General features: G+C 46.6%; 1 protein-coding gene across 9 annotated transcripts in view; it reads right to left on the reverse strand.

Annotated features, from left to right (window-relative positions):
- Positions 1-231: 231 nt before the first annotated feature.
- Positions 232-16,011, reverse strand: part of evi5b (ecotropic viral integration site 5b) — a 34,153-nt gene continuing 18,373 nt past the window's right edge. For 5 of the 9 annotated variants that reach the window (XM_056414097.1, XM_056414098.1, XM_056414100.1 and 2 more), the window contains 17 exons: positions 15,135-15,359; positions 14,881-14,955; positions 14,604-14,729; positions 14,338-14,481; positions 13,495-13,584; positions 13,317-13,414; positions 12,886-12,946; positions 12,740-12,793; positions 11,729-11,761; positions 11,194-11,343; positions 10,183-10,314; positions 9,924-10,064; positions 9,283-9,435; positions 8,767-8,913; positions 8,311-8,406; positions 4,001-4,096; positions 232-1,925 (listed from right to left, as the gene is read on the reverse strand). In XM_056414097.1, the coding sequence (XP_056270072.1) occupies positions 1,617-1,925; positions 4,001-4,096; positions 8,311-8,406; positions 8,767-8,913; positions 9,283-9,435; positions 9,924-10,064; positions 10,183-10,314; positions 11,194-11,343; positions 11,729-11,761; positions 12,740-12,793; positions 12,886-12,946; positions 13,317-13,414; positions 13,495-13,584; positions 14,338-14,481; positions 14,604-14,729; positions 14,881-14,955; positions 15,135-15,359 (2,130 nt within the window). In that variant the 3' untranslated portion in view covers positions 232-1,616. Of the gene's footprint in view, positions 1,926-2,956; positions 3,018-4,000; positions 4,097-8,310; positions 8,407-8,766; positions 8,914-9,282; positions 9,436-9,923; positions 10,065-10,182; positions 10,315-11,193; positions 11,344-11,728; positions 11,762-12,739; positions 12,794-12,885; positions 12,947-13,316; positions 13,415-13,494; positions 13,585-14,337; positions 14,482-14,603; positions 14,730-14,880; positions 14,956-15,134; positions 15,360-16,011 lie in introns of all 9 variants that reach the window. The other 4 variants (XM_056414099.1, XM_056414101.1, XM_056414104.1 and 1 more) reach the window with 3 other exon arrangements.

The following is a 16,011-nucleotide window of genomic DNA, read 5'->3' on the forward strand; positions in this document are numbered from 1 at the left end:
CTGGAAGAGAAATGCTCGTCAAACGTGGTTTTGTGCATGAAATGATTGCTACTTGAGGCTCAGCTTTGGAAACCGCGAGAAATCACTTCCTGAACGCCGCCAATCTGAACGAGAATCTTCAGAAGAAGAAGGCAAGCGTGGAGCCCCCCCTCCCCCGCGAGCTCACAGTACCCTGAACGCATCGCAGCCGGCCTCCTGCCCACCTGGAATTAAAGAGACACCAGTCGAGGAGTTTATCAATAAGTTTTTATTGTGAACTCATCACACACACACGCACACACACGCACACAGACAGACAGCCATACAGACAGACTCTCACACACACACATCTCATTTAGTCTCCAGACTGTGCCAACTGCTCCATAGTGTTGCCATGCGCGTCCTTACTGCACTGCAGACTCAAAAAAGTGCCATAACGTATGCCCCTCCCCCTCCTCCTCCGTCAAACACTCGTTCATCTATGGCACATCATCACCACTAACTCGGGGGAAAAAAGAAAAAGATTTAGACTTTTTCCGTTTCCCCCGGAGACGATATGAGCCGATACGACGGGATGCGTTCAGGAGCGTTCGATACAAACATTCAGAGGAAAGTCCAGAGCCGTGCACACACCTCGAAATGGAGTGGAACTGGCCTGTGTGGTCACTTTGGTAACACGCGACGACTCCCGATCCCCCCCCCCCCACCCCCAGCTTGTGTTTATAAAGTTTCTCCTCCGTTATGCCGTCTCAGCTTCATCTCTCCCAGTTCAGGTTCCCCGGGGCCGCCGCCGCCGTCCATCTTTTTACATTTCTCTCTGAAGAGTAACTCGCCTCATGAGGATTTTCCTTTTGTGTTACCACATGAAACTAACCAATATCTCCCTTTTTTGTCTTCAGCATTTTTCTATACATTTCTAAACATCGGATATGCAATAGATACATCATTTCAAGTTCAAAAGGAATTGAAAAAAATATAATAAACATTTACATATCTACAGTTACGCAGACGTCACATTGCCCTTGCGATACCCTCGCCCCGGGGGGGGAAAGGCGTGCGGCGTGTGCCGAGGCCCAAACGCCGCTTTGATATCAGCCGCTGACCAAGACAATAGATATATGTGTATACACACACACACACACACACACACACACACACACAGGCTTTTACAATTCGGCCTCTGTGTGCCGGACACTTGGTAGTAACGGAATCGATACGTGTTTGATGTTCATTTTTAAAAATGCTTTAAAAATATAAAAACACGCTGAATGAAGTGTGTAATCGAACATAAAAGGAATTATTGCACAGTCTCTTTCTCTGTGTTGTACCTACAGGAGTGACGGGGGGGGGGGCGGGGGGGGGAGTTTGATGGCGCTCCACGTTATAACAAAGTCTCCGCTGACGGTCCGCCTCCGTCGACGGCGCCCCGGGAAGAGAAACGACAAAGCAAACTAAATCTTAAAGTGTGATCCTCGCGCTATGAAATGGTGACGCAGTTCCGCCCTGAAATTCAGAGCGCCAGATCTTCTTCTCCTGCGAAGTGGCTGCTGAAAACCCCCTCCTCCTCCTCGCCCTCCTCGCCCTCCTCGCCCTCCTCTTCCTCAACGAGCGCCGACAGCCTCAGTCCCGACTCTCCGTCACACGGCGGTGGACATGTGGCTGCTGCTCGGAGGCACAGAGAGCCGCAGGGACTCGTCGTCCTCCTCCTCGTCCTCGTCTTCCTCGTCGTCCTCCTCCTCCTCGTCGCTGTCGCTGGCCCCGAGGTTGGCGCGCAGCCTGATCCGGCCCCCGCATCTCTGCTGGGTGCCCTGGAGGCTCGGGCCCTTGACGCCGTCTTCGTCGGAAGAGTGGTACGACCCGTCGCGCCCCGCGTAGTGGTTGACGATGTGGATCCCATCAAACGTGGGCGGAGCGGTCAGGCCCCTCTGGCCCTTTAAGCAGCAGACCTGCGAGGGAAAACACGGCGAGCGTTAAAACGTGGAACTTCTGAGGGAGAACAACGAGGACAGGAGCGATACGACGTGCGCAAACACAACGGGTGGGACGGTTCAGTCATTCCGTCAGACAGGGGGCGATGCCTCGGGACACGCATGCATCCATTCAGCCGCAAAGCAGCGACGCCATTCCTCAGACACGAGTCGTGAGCCAGAGCTACGTACCAATGTCCCGAGTGTACAGGTCTCGCAGCAATAAAGAAATAAGAAATAAACGGCAGTCGTCATTTTTGGCGTCGACAGGAAATGAAGAAAGTGCACCAAGAGACGGTTTTGTAAAGATGCACTACTTTGCATTGTTGTGATTTCATCTTCATCCCGTGTTTATTACATGTTTATTACATGTTTATTACACGGAGAGGACAGTAGTCTCAACTGCGCACGAACATCTTTGGATATTTTCCCAGTGTGAATGCACTCAGAACCGCCTCAGGACGAGTGTGTCGTACAGATCTGGGACAAAGCTACTAATTGAATGTATGTGTATGTGTGTGTGTGGGGGAGAGACAGAGAATCTAACCCAACGTATGTGTCAAACCAACAAGTTGGTCCTCATCCTGTCAGTCTGTTGCTCTGTTGAGGCGTGAACGTCATCTTTAAGTGGCGTGTCAAACTAAAGTTGCCAGTTCCTCTGTCTGTTCTGCAGCAAGCAGAGCGGGCCGCCCCTTCTGAGGCGGACGGTAAAAACTCACATTGCTGTCGAGCTGCAGCCGTGTTGGATGGAAATAATCTCCAACTAGCAGACACAGATGGGGATTTTTCTTCTTTTCTAACGGGATGTTTTGGGGTTTTCTCCAAGTCAAAAGACCAGAAACGACGGGGACCGTGGAAACATCGGGTCGTCTTCCCCGCCGCTAATTCAGAGACGTTCACCGTCAACTTTCTTAAACCTTGCCTTGGCAGCACCCGACCCAATACGGGGCGACGGTGGGCGCTGCGTGACGGTCAGTGGAATGAAGCGTGGCTCGTCCGTAGCAACTCACCTGAGTCTGTCTGCCACGCACCAAACAACAAAAACAAGCCGACGTTTACCGGCTGCCTTTCCTGTTGTTGCCGTGCAAAAAAGAAAAAAAGAGGAGGAAAGTGTGATGTTCTCAACATCTGACAGGCTGCAGTCAAAATGTCCATCAATATGATGCAGATTTTAACTCGATTTACGAGGGAGGAAGATGGCGGGACGTGAGCACACGGCTCGCTGCAGACGCTCCATTGGTTCATGGCAGGTTAACCAAAATGACCACATGGCAAAAAAACAACAACTGGGAAATGACTGCGACTGCACCGACTTGATACAAACTGGTCCGGCTTCGGGCATTGGTCAAGTTGTTTAAAAAAAGAAAAAATGACCACCACATATTAATGAAGATATGGATGCACCTACTATGCAAGAAGTCCTCATCAGACTTTCTTGCATAGTAGGTGCATCACAAACAGTCTCAACAGGTGAATGTCTATTTACGATTCAATCTCCTCTTATAATGTCTAAATATGCATATAAATAAATATATATATAAATATACAAATATACATATATAGATATACAAATAAATATATATATAAATATACATATATACAAATATATATATATATAAATATACATATATAATTATACATATATCTATATAAATATACATATAAATATATAAATATACATACATATATAAATATACACATGTATATATACATATATAGATATATAAAATAAACACATAAATACATATATATATATATGCTCCGATTAGCAGGGTAAAACTCTCTTGCGGGAGCATCTGTAGGGTTGTCTGTGTCGGTATCTGCAAGACGTGTACTGCACTGTCAACTCTGCACAGGAAGTCTCTGGGTGTCGTTAACGCTTCTACTAATCTGTTAGCCTCAAAGAAAAAAAAAAACATATCTGAGGCAAAGTTGAGAAATCTTCTTGAACGCTCAATCTTAGAACGAGAAGCAGCAAAATCTGAACTTGTACCGGGAAAACGATTAAATGAAGAAAACGGTAGTGTGATTAAGGACCTGTTGCGAAGTCTCACCTCGTGTTTTAGTTCTTCTATTTGGTCTTTGAGGTCGCGGATGTACTGGCTCGAGTCCGTGTGGTTCAGCTGGCCCTGGACCTTTCCTTCTTCTTTCTGTTAGAAGAAGAGACGCATGGGGTTACAAATAAATAAGATACACGTGGCTTTCCGTAAATATGGGGAGGGGGAAGATATATTTTAGCATCTGCAGAGCAAAGTGGTTCAACTTGGAACAGAATGATAGAAGCAGGGTGCACATGTTGTGAATTACTGTACAAGAAGGACAACAGCAGCCTCGCAAAGTGACAGATATGTCACACACACACTCACACACTTGATTTCCTCCTGTGGCTCTGGGGATGAGGCTGCTTGTTGAGCTTTAGCAGTTAAACAGCCCATGTGATGTTTAGCTTCCTCGGGGAACACATGTGCAGCCATCGGAGACAAACACATACGCTATTTCAAACCTCAATCACACACTGGAACCTCCCAGTGTTTACAGGGAGACCAGTTCAAACCACACAGAGGCAAAAACACCAAAAGAAATGGGCAAAAATGCGCATCCACAGAGATGAGGCCGAGGCTTCTTTTTGACACCCCAAAAAAACACAGATGGGTGTGGGGGGGGGGGGTTGATTCCTGTGGTGGGGTTGAATATGGCGGGTCCCAGTGAGCTTCTTCTTCTTCTTTCTTCTAAACAAGTGCGATTATTCCAACATCCTGCCGTGTTTGAGGTCTCGTCTGCATCCACAGGGGGGCAGCAGGTCGTTAATGAGACTTCCTCGCGCTCAGCTGTGTGAACCGACGGGTGTCAGGCCCCCTCAAAGTCCGCCGACCTCGGGTAAGGTCTCACATACGGAGGGAAGGGGGAGCAGGCTTTCTCTGCGAAGAAGCCGACCGCCTGTTGTTACATGAATGAACAAAAACATTGAGAGTTTGATGTTGACTGAGATTAAACATCCATGGAATCGATTGCCGCCCAATAAAGACCGGACACGCTTTGTATGAAATGACCTTTCCAATTGACGCATAGAGACTTTTTAACTGCGCGTGTCATTCGTATTTCCATTTTATTCTTTTATCTTTTGCATTTACGATTTAAAGCATTTACTATAAATGTATGAGCATTTACTATAAATCTACGAGTATGCCTGAGAAACCTCAAAATAAACCATGCATGTCATGTTCGGCAGAGCCTCGGCCTCGAGGCGAGGAAACCACTTCCTGTCAACCCGGGGGCCGCGGCGGGGCTGCGGCGTTCGGCAGAGGCCGTGAACGCGATAGCGAAAGAGTCATGTGCGTGACGTTCGTGTCTTCCAGTGGTTGTTATTCGCTTGCATCTCGATTCAAATCTCTGCGTGATTATCTGCGTTGCTGTCGAGGGACGATAAGAAACTGATCGCCGAGGAAAGCGGCAGATGTTCACCGCCGACGTGCGTCACGCCGTCTCCGACGAGGAACTGATTTCTTTTAACCGTTTCTTGTAGTTGAAGCAAGTTTTCACCCACAACTTTAGAGAGCCAGTAACCAAACCAGAGACCAAGAAGGCAACGGCGACTCAGTGATTTCATCTCAGGCAGAAGTCAAGACACGCCCCTCGGCGTCTTTTCTCGACACTGATCATTACATTAAAAAAGGGGCGATAAATGAAATGTAAATGCTTCTGCATATTCATTAAATGCGTTGTCACTCTGTAACGCTGTTCATTCTGGTCACATGACATCTCTTGCTTCTGTCCATCCTGGAGAGGGATCCTCCTCTGTTGTTCTCTTTCTTCGCTTTTTCCCCCCCCGTGAAAGTGTTTTTTCTATTTCTTGGGAGTCAGGTATGCCGTAGGTGTACAGACTGTAAAATGGAAAATTCATTTGTGATATTGGGCTATACAAAATAAACCGAATCGTATTGAGGGCTCATTACACGATTCTAAGGAGCGCGTCGGTGGCAGTGGTGACTCTGGTGTTGGATGTTGATGCACCATCCCTCAGACCACACGGTGTGACCGTGTGTGCGCCTGTGAAGGTTTTTGTTTGTTTGTTGGTGTCATACTTATAAATAGTCTTCAGGTCAGACTCTCTGAAACACCGTAAACTCAGGAATACATTTACAAAACCTACTCCCCTCATCAAAAATGTTTCCAATAGAGCCCGCCCCTATAGTAATACAGCTGTGTTGACTATATTGTCATTCATTGTCCTTATACACCAGCCTCCACTTATAGGCATCCACAGGAGCAGTTATAGATTATTAAACACCTGGATCTCCGTTGTGTGTCATCCACAATATATTGACTGGCAATGTCTTTCTTACAGATGGTAAATAGGGCGACGTAAAGGAAAAAAAAGTTTTAAAAATCAGTGTAGGGAATAAATTCCAGCAATAATGAGGATATGAATATTGCATTTCTTTGTCTTATCCTATTTATGTATATTATTCTTTCTTCAATGGAGCCTGCCAGCGAGAGCAATCTAACACACCATCAATGGGAGAGGGTTCCTTGAACTGACAGGGTTTTTCCTGCATAGAGAAAATGTGGCGCGCCGCCGCCGCTTTTCACCCCGCCTATGAAAAATCCAAAGCAGCGGGCAAAAAAAGTCAGCGATGGAAAAAAGAACTGTGTTCATCACGTGCATGTCAGGAATATGTTCTCAAATAGTATGTTCAAGTAGGCTCAGCGCACCCCTCTTTCTTCTTTTTCAATAATATAGTTGATAACCGTGTCTTCTTGTCTGATCAATACGCAGCTGTGAGTGCGAATGGAATGGACGACACAGACATTTTTTTTTTTACCGAAGATTTTGGGACGCAACTGTGAGGTGCGCCGAATGGACAAGCGACACAGACATTTTTTTGGGGCAAGACCCATTTGATTTTGAAAACCCTGACTGATGCTGCTCAAGTCTGGCTTCTTGTAGTACCATATTGCCCCACTAGAGAGCTGCGCTCACTAAATGCGGGGCTACTTGTGGTTCCTAGAGTCTTAAAAAGTAGGATGGGCGCCAGAGCCTTCAGTTATCAAGCTCCTCTTTTATGGAACCAGCTTCCACCTTCAGTCGGGGAGGCAGACACAGTCACCTGACGTAAGAGTAGACTTAAGACTAGTCTTACAGTTAGGGCTGAATCAGGTTCACCTGGTCCAGCCCCTAGAGACGCTGCTATAGGCTTATAGGCTGCTGGGGGACGTTTTAGGATACACTGAGCACCTCTCTCCTCTTCTCTCTCTCCTCATGGATGAATTTTCATCTCTCCATCACACATTACTAACTCTGCTTCCTCCCCGGGGTCTTTGTGACTTCACGTCTCATAGGGCCCATTGGACCTGGCTGTGTCTGATGCCTCCTGCCATGGCCCTGCTGATGGGCGATATCAAACAAAACTGAATTGAAATTCTTATTGTTTGGTTGATTTCCAACAGGCTTCACACACACACGCATGTAAAACCACAAACGGTGAGGAATAGAGAGGGCAGCCAAAGAGAAGGGGTAGCTGGGAAAAATCAGAAACACACGCCATTTTCATCTGCCGGTTGTTGCACAGCTTTACTCGCCAGGAAAACAAGCCTCAAACCAGTTTGCATAACTTCATCAGTTTATCAATCAGAACGGCCGAGTGTCGGCGGGGTAAGAACAGGCCTGTATTTGCTTTAGTCACCCTTGTTGTGTGTAGCGTTACATTTGTTTGGGGATAAATAATACTGTTTAAATGTTGTAAATCTCAGTATCTGATATATATATAATATATAATATATTTTTTTCTCCAGACAATATCATCAAATAAATAATAATGTTATTATGCAAATAATGTTTGTTTTTTTATATTTTGTATGCATATATTGTTAAATATGTGCACAATATGACATAGGATGTGATAAAAAAAGAAGAAGAAAGAAGTAGTTTTTTCCATTTCATCTCCATAAAAAAATCAGTTTGAAGTGTGTTTTTACTAAAAACAATACAATTCTGGACTAAACTGTCTCTTACCACCTCCGGCTCTGCTGTTCACCATGCATGCCTGTGCCACTTCACAAATCAACAGTTAAAAACATGAAACAACTCGTCATCAGGACTGTGTGTGTGTGCTTTGATCAGATCTGATTGAAACCGGTGTTTCCTTGGCAACGTAAGCAAGCAACACGTCAACTGCTATCAGATTCAGATTATCCTCCGATTTCCATCGAGTGAGGGGAGCTCAGAAAAAAACTCAAATAAAGAAATCTGTCTTGTTAAATAACTACTTTAGTTCTAACTTAGAGAATGAAACTCGTACACAACTATTCGCTGAGGAAATTTAAAACGTGACGTTACAGACGACCTGCGGTAGGGAGACTTTACCTGAATCTCGAGCTCTGAGATCTGTTGCTGGAGTTCAGCCATGGCGGCCATGTTGTCAGCTTCCCGCAACCTCACTGCCATCACCTTTTCTTTACTCTGTAGACGGGAAAAAAACAAAGAAGCAAAATGACGGTTTTGCCAAAGACCCCGGGGCAGATGCTGAGAGGCCGGTGGAAAAACATGTATTGAACAACATTTGAGTTTCTTCTCCTGAATCTATAGGTGGAGGTTTAACAGAAATCGAGCAGCACAACCAGAAATAAATACTATCAGAAACTATCAAAACTACTAGTTATAGAACAAGATATCTCACGCAATAAAAGATACATTATGTCTCAATCAAGCAAGAGACAAGCAGACCTTGAACATAAAAAACAACAAAAATAATAATAATATTGTATATTATTTTACACAATACAAACTTTGAATTGATTTAGATTAAGCTAAGGGTTGCACCTTGCACTCAATCTCCGCTTGTCTCCGCTTGATCTCCTGCAGTTGCCCGTGCAGGTCTTTATTTTGCACCGTCAGCGTTTGCACACACTCCTGGAGACAGCGACTCTCCTGCTCCGCCCGTCGAATCTGGTTACTGTGAATCTGGTTCTGTGGGAGCACAGGTTGTACATAAACAAAAATATTAAAACTTTGATAAAACAATTCCAATCCACAAATATCTGTGAAAAAAAAAGTGAATGATTGTTGAGATCACAGATGACTGCTGCCCTCTGAAGGAGACCGTGTGACAATACAGGGAGAGAATGCACTTCATCTTTCTTTTTTAGCTCGTTTACTGTTAACTAGAGAAACTGTAGCTCCACCTCACATACAGCACACCTTTTACTTTCCTGCGATTATTTACATTATGAGGCCAGAAATGTTTAAGAATGTGAACAGGCAGGACTAAACGGTGATCAAAAGAACGATTGAGCTTCGTCGGGTTCACGTGTTTCGGAAGCCGACGTGACATCTGACCTGCGTCTCCAGCTCCAGCATCCTCTGCCGTGTCTCCCGCAGCTCGGCCTGGGCCTCGGCCTCGCGCAGCCTCACGGTCATCAGCTCGTCCTGCAGCTCGCTCAAGGTATTCTTCCTGTCCTTCCAGCGACCAGCGGTGCGTGTCAAGTGGCGCTGAGGAGAGGCGTTACGGTCAGTTTACTTATTAAACGGATATGCTTTCCTCTTCCATTTCACTGACATGGATATTTGGCTCTTTCAAAAAGAAATTTGAAAAACATGTCGGACAGAGATAATGTATGCAAGTGTCACGAGGCTGCATTCTAGGCAGCAAACCTTTTAAAGTTTTGTGCGTAGACTTTCTTGATGACTGAAAAACCTTTGTTTCTCTCATGTGATTTCTACATAGCTAAGGAGTCAGGTAGGTATATGCTCCTCCCACAATGTGAAGATATTGATGAAGGACACTCCTCCTGATGACTGAGCGGTGTCCTATCCCTATACTCTAATTCCGGTGGGATGATTTATGTCCCTCAAAACCCTGGAGAGGACCGTCATGTCCATATTTTGGTGAATCATTAAATACTTTCTTTCATCTCGGCTTTGAGATTTCGGTTGTCTTTTCCTTTACAACAGAACTAAATGGCCATGTCGGCGCTCACCTGCCAGTGCTCTTCCAGGCCTCTGACTTGCTGCCTCAGCTCCTTCAGGCCGGTCAGAGCCTCCACCTCCCTCAGCTTCACTCCGATCAGCTCCTCTTGAAGACGCACGACATTGGTGTCATCGGGGAGCGACGTGTTCCTCTAAACACGGTGCGGGATGACAATGACACGTTACAAAGGTGTGGCAGATAAAGCCAGGTCATGCAATACTTCTGTATGTTGGCAAAGTATTTAGGCATTGCGTACGGGAGCAACGCACCTGTTCAATATCCAGGATCTTGTCTTGCATCTCCTTGAGAGCGCACTGAGACTCCGCCTCCTTCAGCCGGGCCTGCACCAGCTCTCGCTCCAGCTGCAGCACGGACTCCTCAGAGTACAGAGGGGCTCTCTTCTGGAACAGGACATGTGCGTGAGCACCGACCGCAAAGCAGAGCTTCGAATGTCCTCAATGTTGACATTTAATGGAGATAAATATTCAACATCCAGGGTGCCGCAATAAGTTCAGTCCGTGAGATATGTTCAGTTGATAATATATATATTCTAGGGCTGAGTGCGACATTTTTTTAGGACTGAATTCCCATTGTATTATATTGTGATCAAACCATATAAAACACACCTCAATGCCTCCTCTCTCCTCACTTGCAGCAGACACCAACCCTTTGCCTTTCCCTTCCACATACATAATTCATGGCTGCTCATTGAAGGAGCAACACGGCGAATTATGTAAAACATTGGAACGCTTTGCACATTATCGTCGGGAATGCAGCCATCAATAATTTAGAGCGCTCGGGTCGATGGATATGCAACGAGAGGATTGTGTGAGCAGGGTGCCATGTGTGAAATCTACCAGCCGGTGAGACAACCGCTTACATATTCATGACTGCATTTCTGAGAATGCAATCAGACAGTAAAGGGGCCTGGAGTGTGTCGTACTCCGTGTCCCAATTTCAATTCATGCACGCCCAAACGGATCATTACCCGAAAGCCGATGTGCAAAAGTGAGAAAGACGCTGCTCTGCCACTGCTTAAGGATTTTGTCGCTCGGCAATGCGCGTCAACCGAGCGGGTAACCGGGGCACATCTGAACTTCTACAGGCCCAGGTGTTTAGCACAACACATCTGGAAATGGTCGTCCTGACTTTTGGACACACGACATAAACTGATCTAGGGGAAAACCGTCCCGTCTCGCAAGTCTCAGCTGCCGCCACGGACTGGGCGGGGCCGCGAGCCAGTGCAACCTGCCAGCCGGGGACTCGGTGGCCCTCCTTACCACTTGCGGCGGATGCGGCTGGAGCTGCCTGCCGGGCGTCCGGGCCGGCTCCGGCTGAGCACCGGCCTCCTCGCCTTGCTGTTTGAGTGTGGCCAGCTCCCGCTTGGCCAGGTACAGCTCCTCTGCCTCCTGAGCCCGAGTCACTTGTCCCTTAACATGACCAACCGGGGAGGAGTGGCGTGAGCACGACAAGAAGTGGGAAAACGAGATGGCGGAATGGATGGGCGAATCAAGAGGAGAAGATGAGGGATTGGATTTCATGCTTAATTCTAGCAACGTGTGATTTATATATAAACCAATTCCTTTGCTTTCTTCAGCTTTTTCTGACATGCCACAATGTGCTATTTCATGCACTTATTCAACCATTGGGTTTAGTTCTTAACTCAGAGAATCATTAGTGTTCATTAACGTCTGCATTATCACTGTGTCCCGTATTGTACTAATGATGAGCATGCAATGCTAAGAGAGGGAGAGAGAGAAGGAAGAAGGAAGTTGCAATAAGAGTAATAGAGAAAAGAGAAAATGAGGAATATACCTGGATCAATCTATCTGCCAAGGAAGCACTTTCCTACAAAACAGAAATATCAGCAAGAGACAGCAGAGGGAGACAATCCAGAGGACAGTTTAAAGCACACGACAACAAAAGAACAATTGATTGTTTAAGAGAAGAAAAACGCAATGTTCATTTCCCATCCAGAAATATATCCGTTTTCAGACTGGAGAACCCGTGTTTACATTCGGGGTTAGAAAAGGAACATTGCATGCAGGTGTGGTAAAAAAAGTGCAAATAAGCTGGAGGCGGTGCAGATAACAGGGACAAGCTGTCGAGACAGGAAGAAGGTAACAGTGACCAGAGAGTGAGGTCCGGGGGGGGGAGGGGGGGGGGGCAGCAGCACAATAACAGTGTGAAGGAGCTACGTGTTGTGTAACTGAACGGACGCTGTGGACGTCGATGTGGTCCATCGAAACGTTCGAGCTGCTCCGTTTGCGAAGAGTTAAAAAAACAACAACACAGGGGTCCTGGGAGTTACGTGACAAGAGATGCGTCAGAGAGCAGCAGCCGCGAGCTGGTTGGAAGTAGCAGACTCATTTAGACCACAGTGTTCCTCCCATGGCAGGCCTCATGCACGGTGCCTTCACCAGCGGCACTAGTTGCGGGGCAGTACTAACCAGTGCAACTCGGGCATGCAGTGCTTTGCGACTTGGACAGCATCAAGCCGCAGCCACGTTCGGCAGTCCGAACGGGCCTCGGTAAAAGCATCCGCCTCGGTTAGTGTCTGTTACTGGAGCCACGGACGGTCACCGAGACCGCCGTCTGTTTTCCAAATCATCTGCAGTCGAGAAAACGCGCCGTGCTGCGCCGGCCAACCGGTGACAGTTTATCATGTGAATGGACTTTCGACGAGCAGAGAGCCCGGTTAGTGAAAGGCCCCCTTCGTTAAGAAGGGCGACACAGCTGGGTGGGGGTTAACGCCGTGCTGGCAAGCATCGTACGGCTGGTTATTCTGGTGACGGAGCACCTGTGGAAGACACTGCGTGCACTCACTTTCTCCAGCGTGTCTATCCGCTGCTTCAGGAGTCGGTTCTCTGTCCGCAACCGCTGCAAAAACCACATGGCAAAATTGAGATCGATAAAAACACAGAGTGTAGCGTTTGGATCGCTTCTTTTAACGCTCGACGACGTCCACGCACCTTTATCTCCACCTGCTCCTCCATCTCTTTGGATTTGATTGTCGTGTATTCTTTCTCCAACCTGAAAAAATGTCAGCGAAGACCAGAAGGTTAGCGCTCACTCGTGTAACGAAGGCAGGAAAAAATGTCTGTCGTGGGCTGGGGTACTGGAAAATAAATGGCGGGAATTAAAAACGGGGTCAAATATCATGAAACGGCGGCAAGAAATGAGACCTGCATTTGTTTTTAAAGCCGTGATACCAACAGATTAAGAATGACTGTGTTTAGGAGTGCCTTATGGTTAAAGCACATGCCCCGTTACCGCAAAAATAATTGTTACAGGAAGGTTTGGGCGTTTAATTGTAAAGTTAATGAGGGAACCCAGAAAAATAAATATCCGTGGATGTGCGTTTTATCCACGGTCGAGTTGACGGACCTAGAGCTCCACTTACTTTTTCATCTTCTTGGCATTGTATTTAACTTGATAAGCAGCCAGGATGACTTTATCCGGTCCGCTGTCCAGCTGGTGTGGGATGACCCTCTGGAAGTGCTGGAGCACAATAAGGAAACAGGATAAGTGACTCTGAGCTGGTTGAACGGTTGGTTAGGTGGAGGTCACGGCTGATATACCTGTAACATTCCCTCCATGTCGAGCTGGATGAGTTCGGTCTGGTTCATCTGGAGGATGGCGAGCCCCACGCGGAAAACTATCTCCAGACCCTGAAGAGAGAGAGATAGCCGGTAATCACTGAGGGGTCATCTTGTGAAAAACTCATTTAAAATGGGTTGAGGATTTAAAATGTAGGTCTTAAACCTCCTGTTACCTTTAGATTTACTAACATATTTTACCCTCGGGGTCAATTTGACCCCAGCAATTAAAACCTCCAGAAAATTATTAGAATTAATATTGTTTCCCAAGTTTAAGTGTGAGGTACTTTATGTTTGTTTATTGACTACCTAAATAGCCCTTTAAATATATAAAAAAGTTGATATTTCTTATATGTTTGACACAGTGAAAAACAGCCTGGGGTCAAATTGACCCCAAAGAACACGGACATTAAACATTGAATGGGGTCAAATTGACCCGAAAGGTAACAGGAGGGTTAATGGAGCTGTGAACCGACTCACAGCCACCATCAAATGTGGCATTCAGTGTTTTGGTTTTCTCCAACAGGTGGTGCTAACGGATAATCTGTCCATGACGGTAAACTTCATGGACACTAGAAATGTACTCTTGATCTCAAATTAATGGGAGACATGTCAACTTTGTGGAAACACTTGCTTTTTGTGCAAGGGTTTACTGTTCATTTTCTAGATTTTATAACAGCATTTAAAAAAACATTTGGTCCGAGGATGTTCGCCACAGTCAGCAGTGACAGTCAGCACAACCGCAGGAAACCGTTCGATCCGAACAATACATGTAAGCAGACAATTTGACAGTTCAAAGTGAGTGGTCGCTCCATTTAATCTGACCTCAAACATGAAGATGTCGAAGATCCGTGTGGCGACGGGCAGAGGGAAGGAGGTGAGGAAGATGGTGAGGAACCAGGAGGAGGCATACATGGACGTGTGAAAGCTCTGAGACTGGAAATGCATGTGCAGCTCCGGGAGTTGTTCCTGCGAGACAATAAATCAATAGATACAAATGGATTCAACACCACTGCCACTCTCCCAGGGAATTAAATTACAGGTAAAGATTTGGGATCATCTGCCACCGTGGCACTGGAAGAGGCGTCTACCTGGATCATATGCTCAAACTGGTACATGCAGAGTCCCAGCTCAGCCATGCTGGGTTTGAAGAGCTCTCGCAATCTGTAGTCTTGCATCAACTTCACGAACACGCAGAAAGCCTCCTCTTCTGGCATCTAGAGAGGAACATTCAGGATGAAATAAAAAAGAAATTAAAAAATTGGTCCATCATCCACTGAACCATGGCAGAGTGTTTGCTGGGAGCTGATGAATCAGTGTGTTTGTGTGTGTGTGTGTGTGTGTGTGTGGTGAAGATGGGATCATTACCTGCATGAGCAGCAGTCCCACAATGAACGCACTCCCTTGACAATAGCCGACCTCACGGTCCACCAGAGAATATGCCTGAGGTAACAGATAAGCTTCGGATGAGTCTCAGTGGTGTACACATTCCATTGCACTGTACCCGGTTAAAATAAACAACCGTTGTAACCTGAACATGACCTGCTGTTAAATACCTCCATCTGTAATCTCTGGTCAGTTTATCTGCATGCGATCAGGTAACAACACAAACGGTGACCTGCCTTCATGACGTTGAAGAGCACCTCCTGGCCCAGGCTGTCTTTCTCCTTGAAGAAGTCGTGCTCGGGGTAGGTGCGCGCGATGTCCCTGCGAATCAGCTTCTCGTAGGGCGACGTCATCTTCAGGAGTTCGGAGTACTGATCCTTGATGGGCATGTTCTGGGCGTTGCACAACAACTGCCACACTATCGCCCGAAAGTGGTGAGGAATCCCTTCCTTGACCAGATCCTGGGGAAACGGAGAAGAAGAGACACTTTGTGAAATTGACAATAATTTAGCGTTTATGAGGAATGTAAAAGAGCATTTGGGGGTGAGGTTGTCTTTGTTCATTTTTGAAAAATGTGTACAACAGTGTGAGAGAGTACGAAAAACACATCAGCTTCGTGTGGTGAAAAAGAACAGACACTTGCATTTCTTACAACAGGATACGGCGATGGGCATTTCAGCACAGTGTGCATCCCATAATAACAATGTCATTTCCACCGGCGAATGCAATCTCGTTAGTGAGGCACATTGTCGAGCGTTTCCATATATTACTGCTGATACAATTTGATTAAGCAATTTCCTGTGCTGACGGGGAACACTGGTCTTTGCTGTGTGTGTGTGTGTGTGTGTGAGAGACGTGCGCACACACAAACACACACACATCTGGTCAGTCCAGGGTGCATCTGGAGCAGAGGTCCACCCACACAGGCTTTCAGCTGGGGATCCCTCTTCCCTCTCAGCAGGCCAGACAAGACAAGCTTTGTTCCGGAACAATACAGCTTCTCATGTCTTCACTGTTGGACCAAAAGCTGCTTTCTGGGGCTCTCCAATCCATCAACCCCCTTTGTATGTCCTCACCAATGCTCTTTGACAGGCTACAACACCTTCCGTGACT

The sequence above is a fragment of the Pseudoliparis swirei genome, chromosome 5, assembly GCF_029220125.1.
Source record: "Pseudoliparis swirei isolate HS2019 ecotype Mariana Trench chromosome 5, NWPU_hadal_v1, whole genome shotgun sequence".
NCBI lineage: Eukaryota > Metazoa > Chordata > Actinopteri > Perciformes > Liparidae > Pseudoliparis > Pseudoliparis swirei.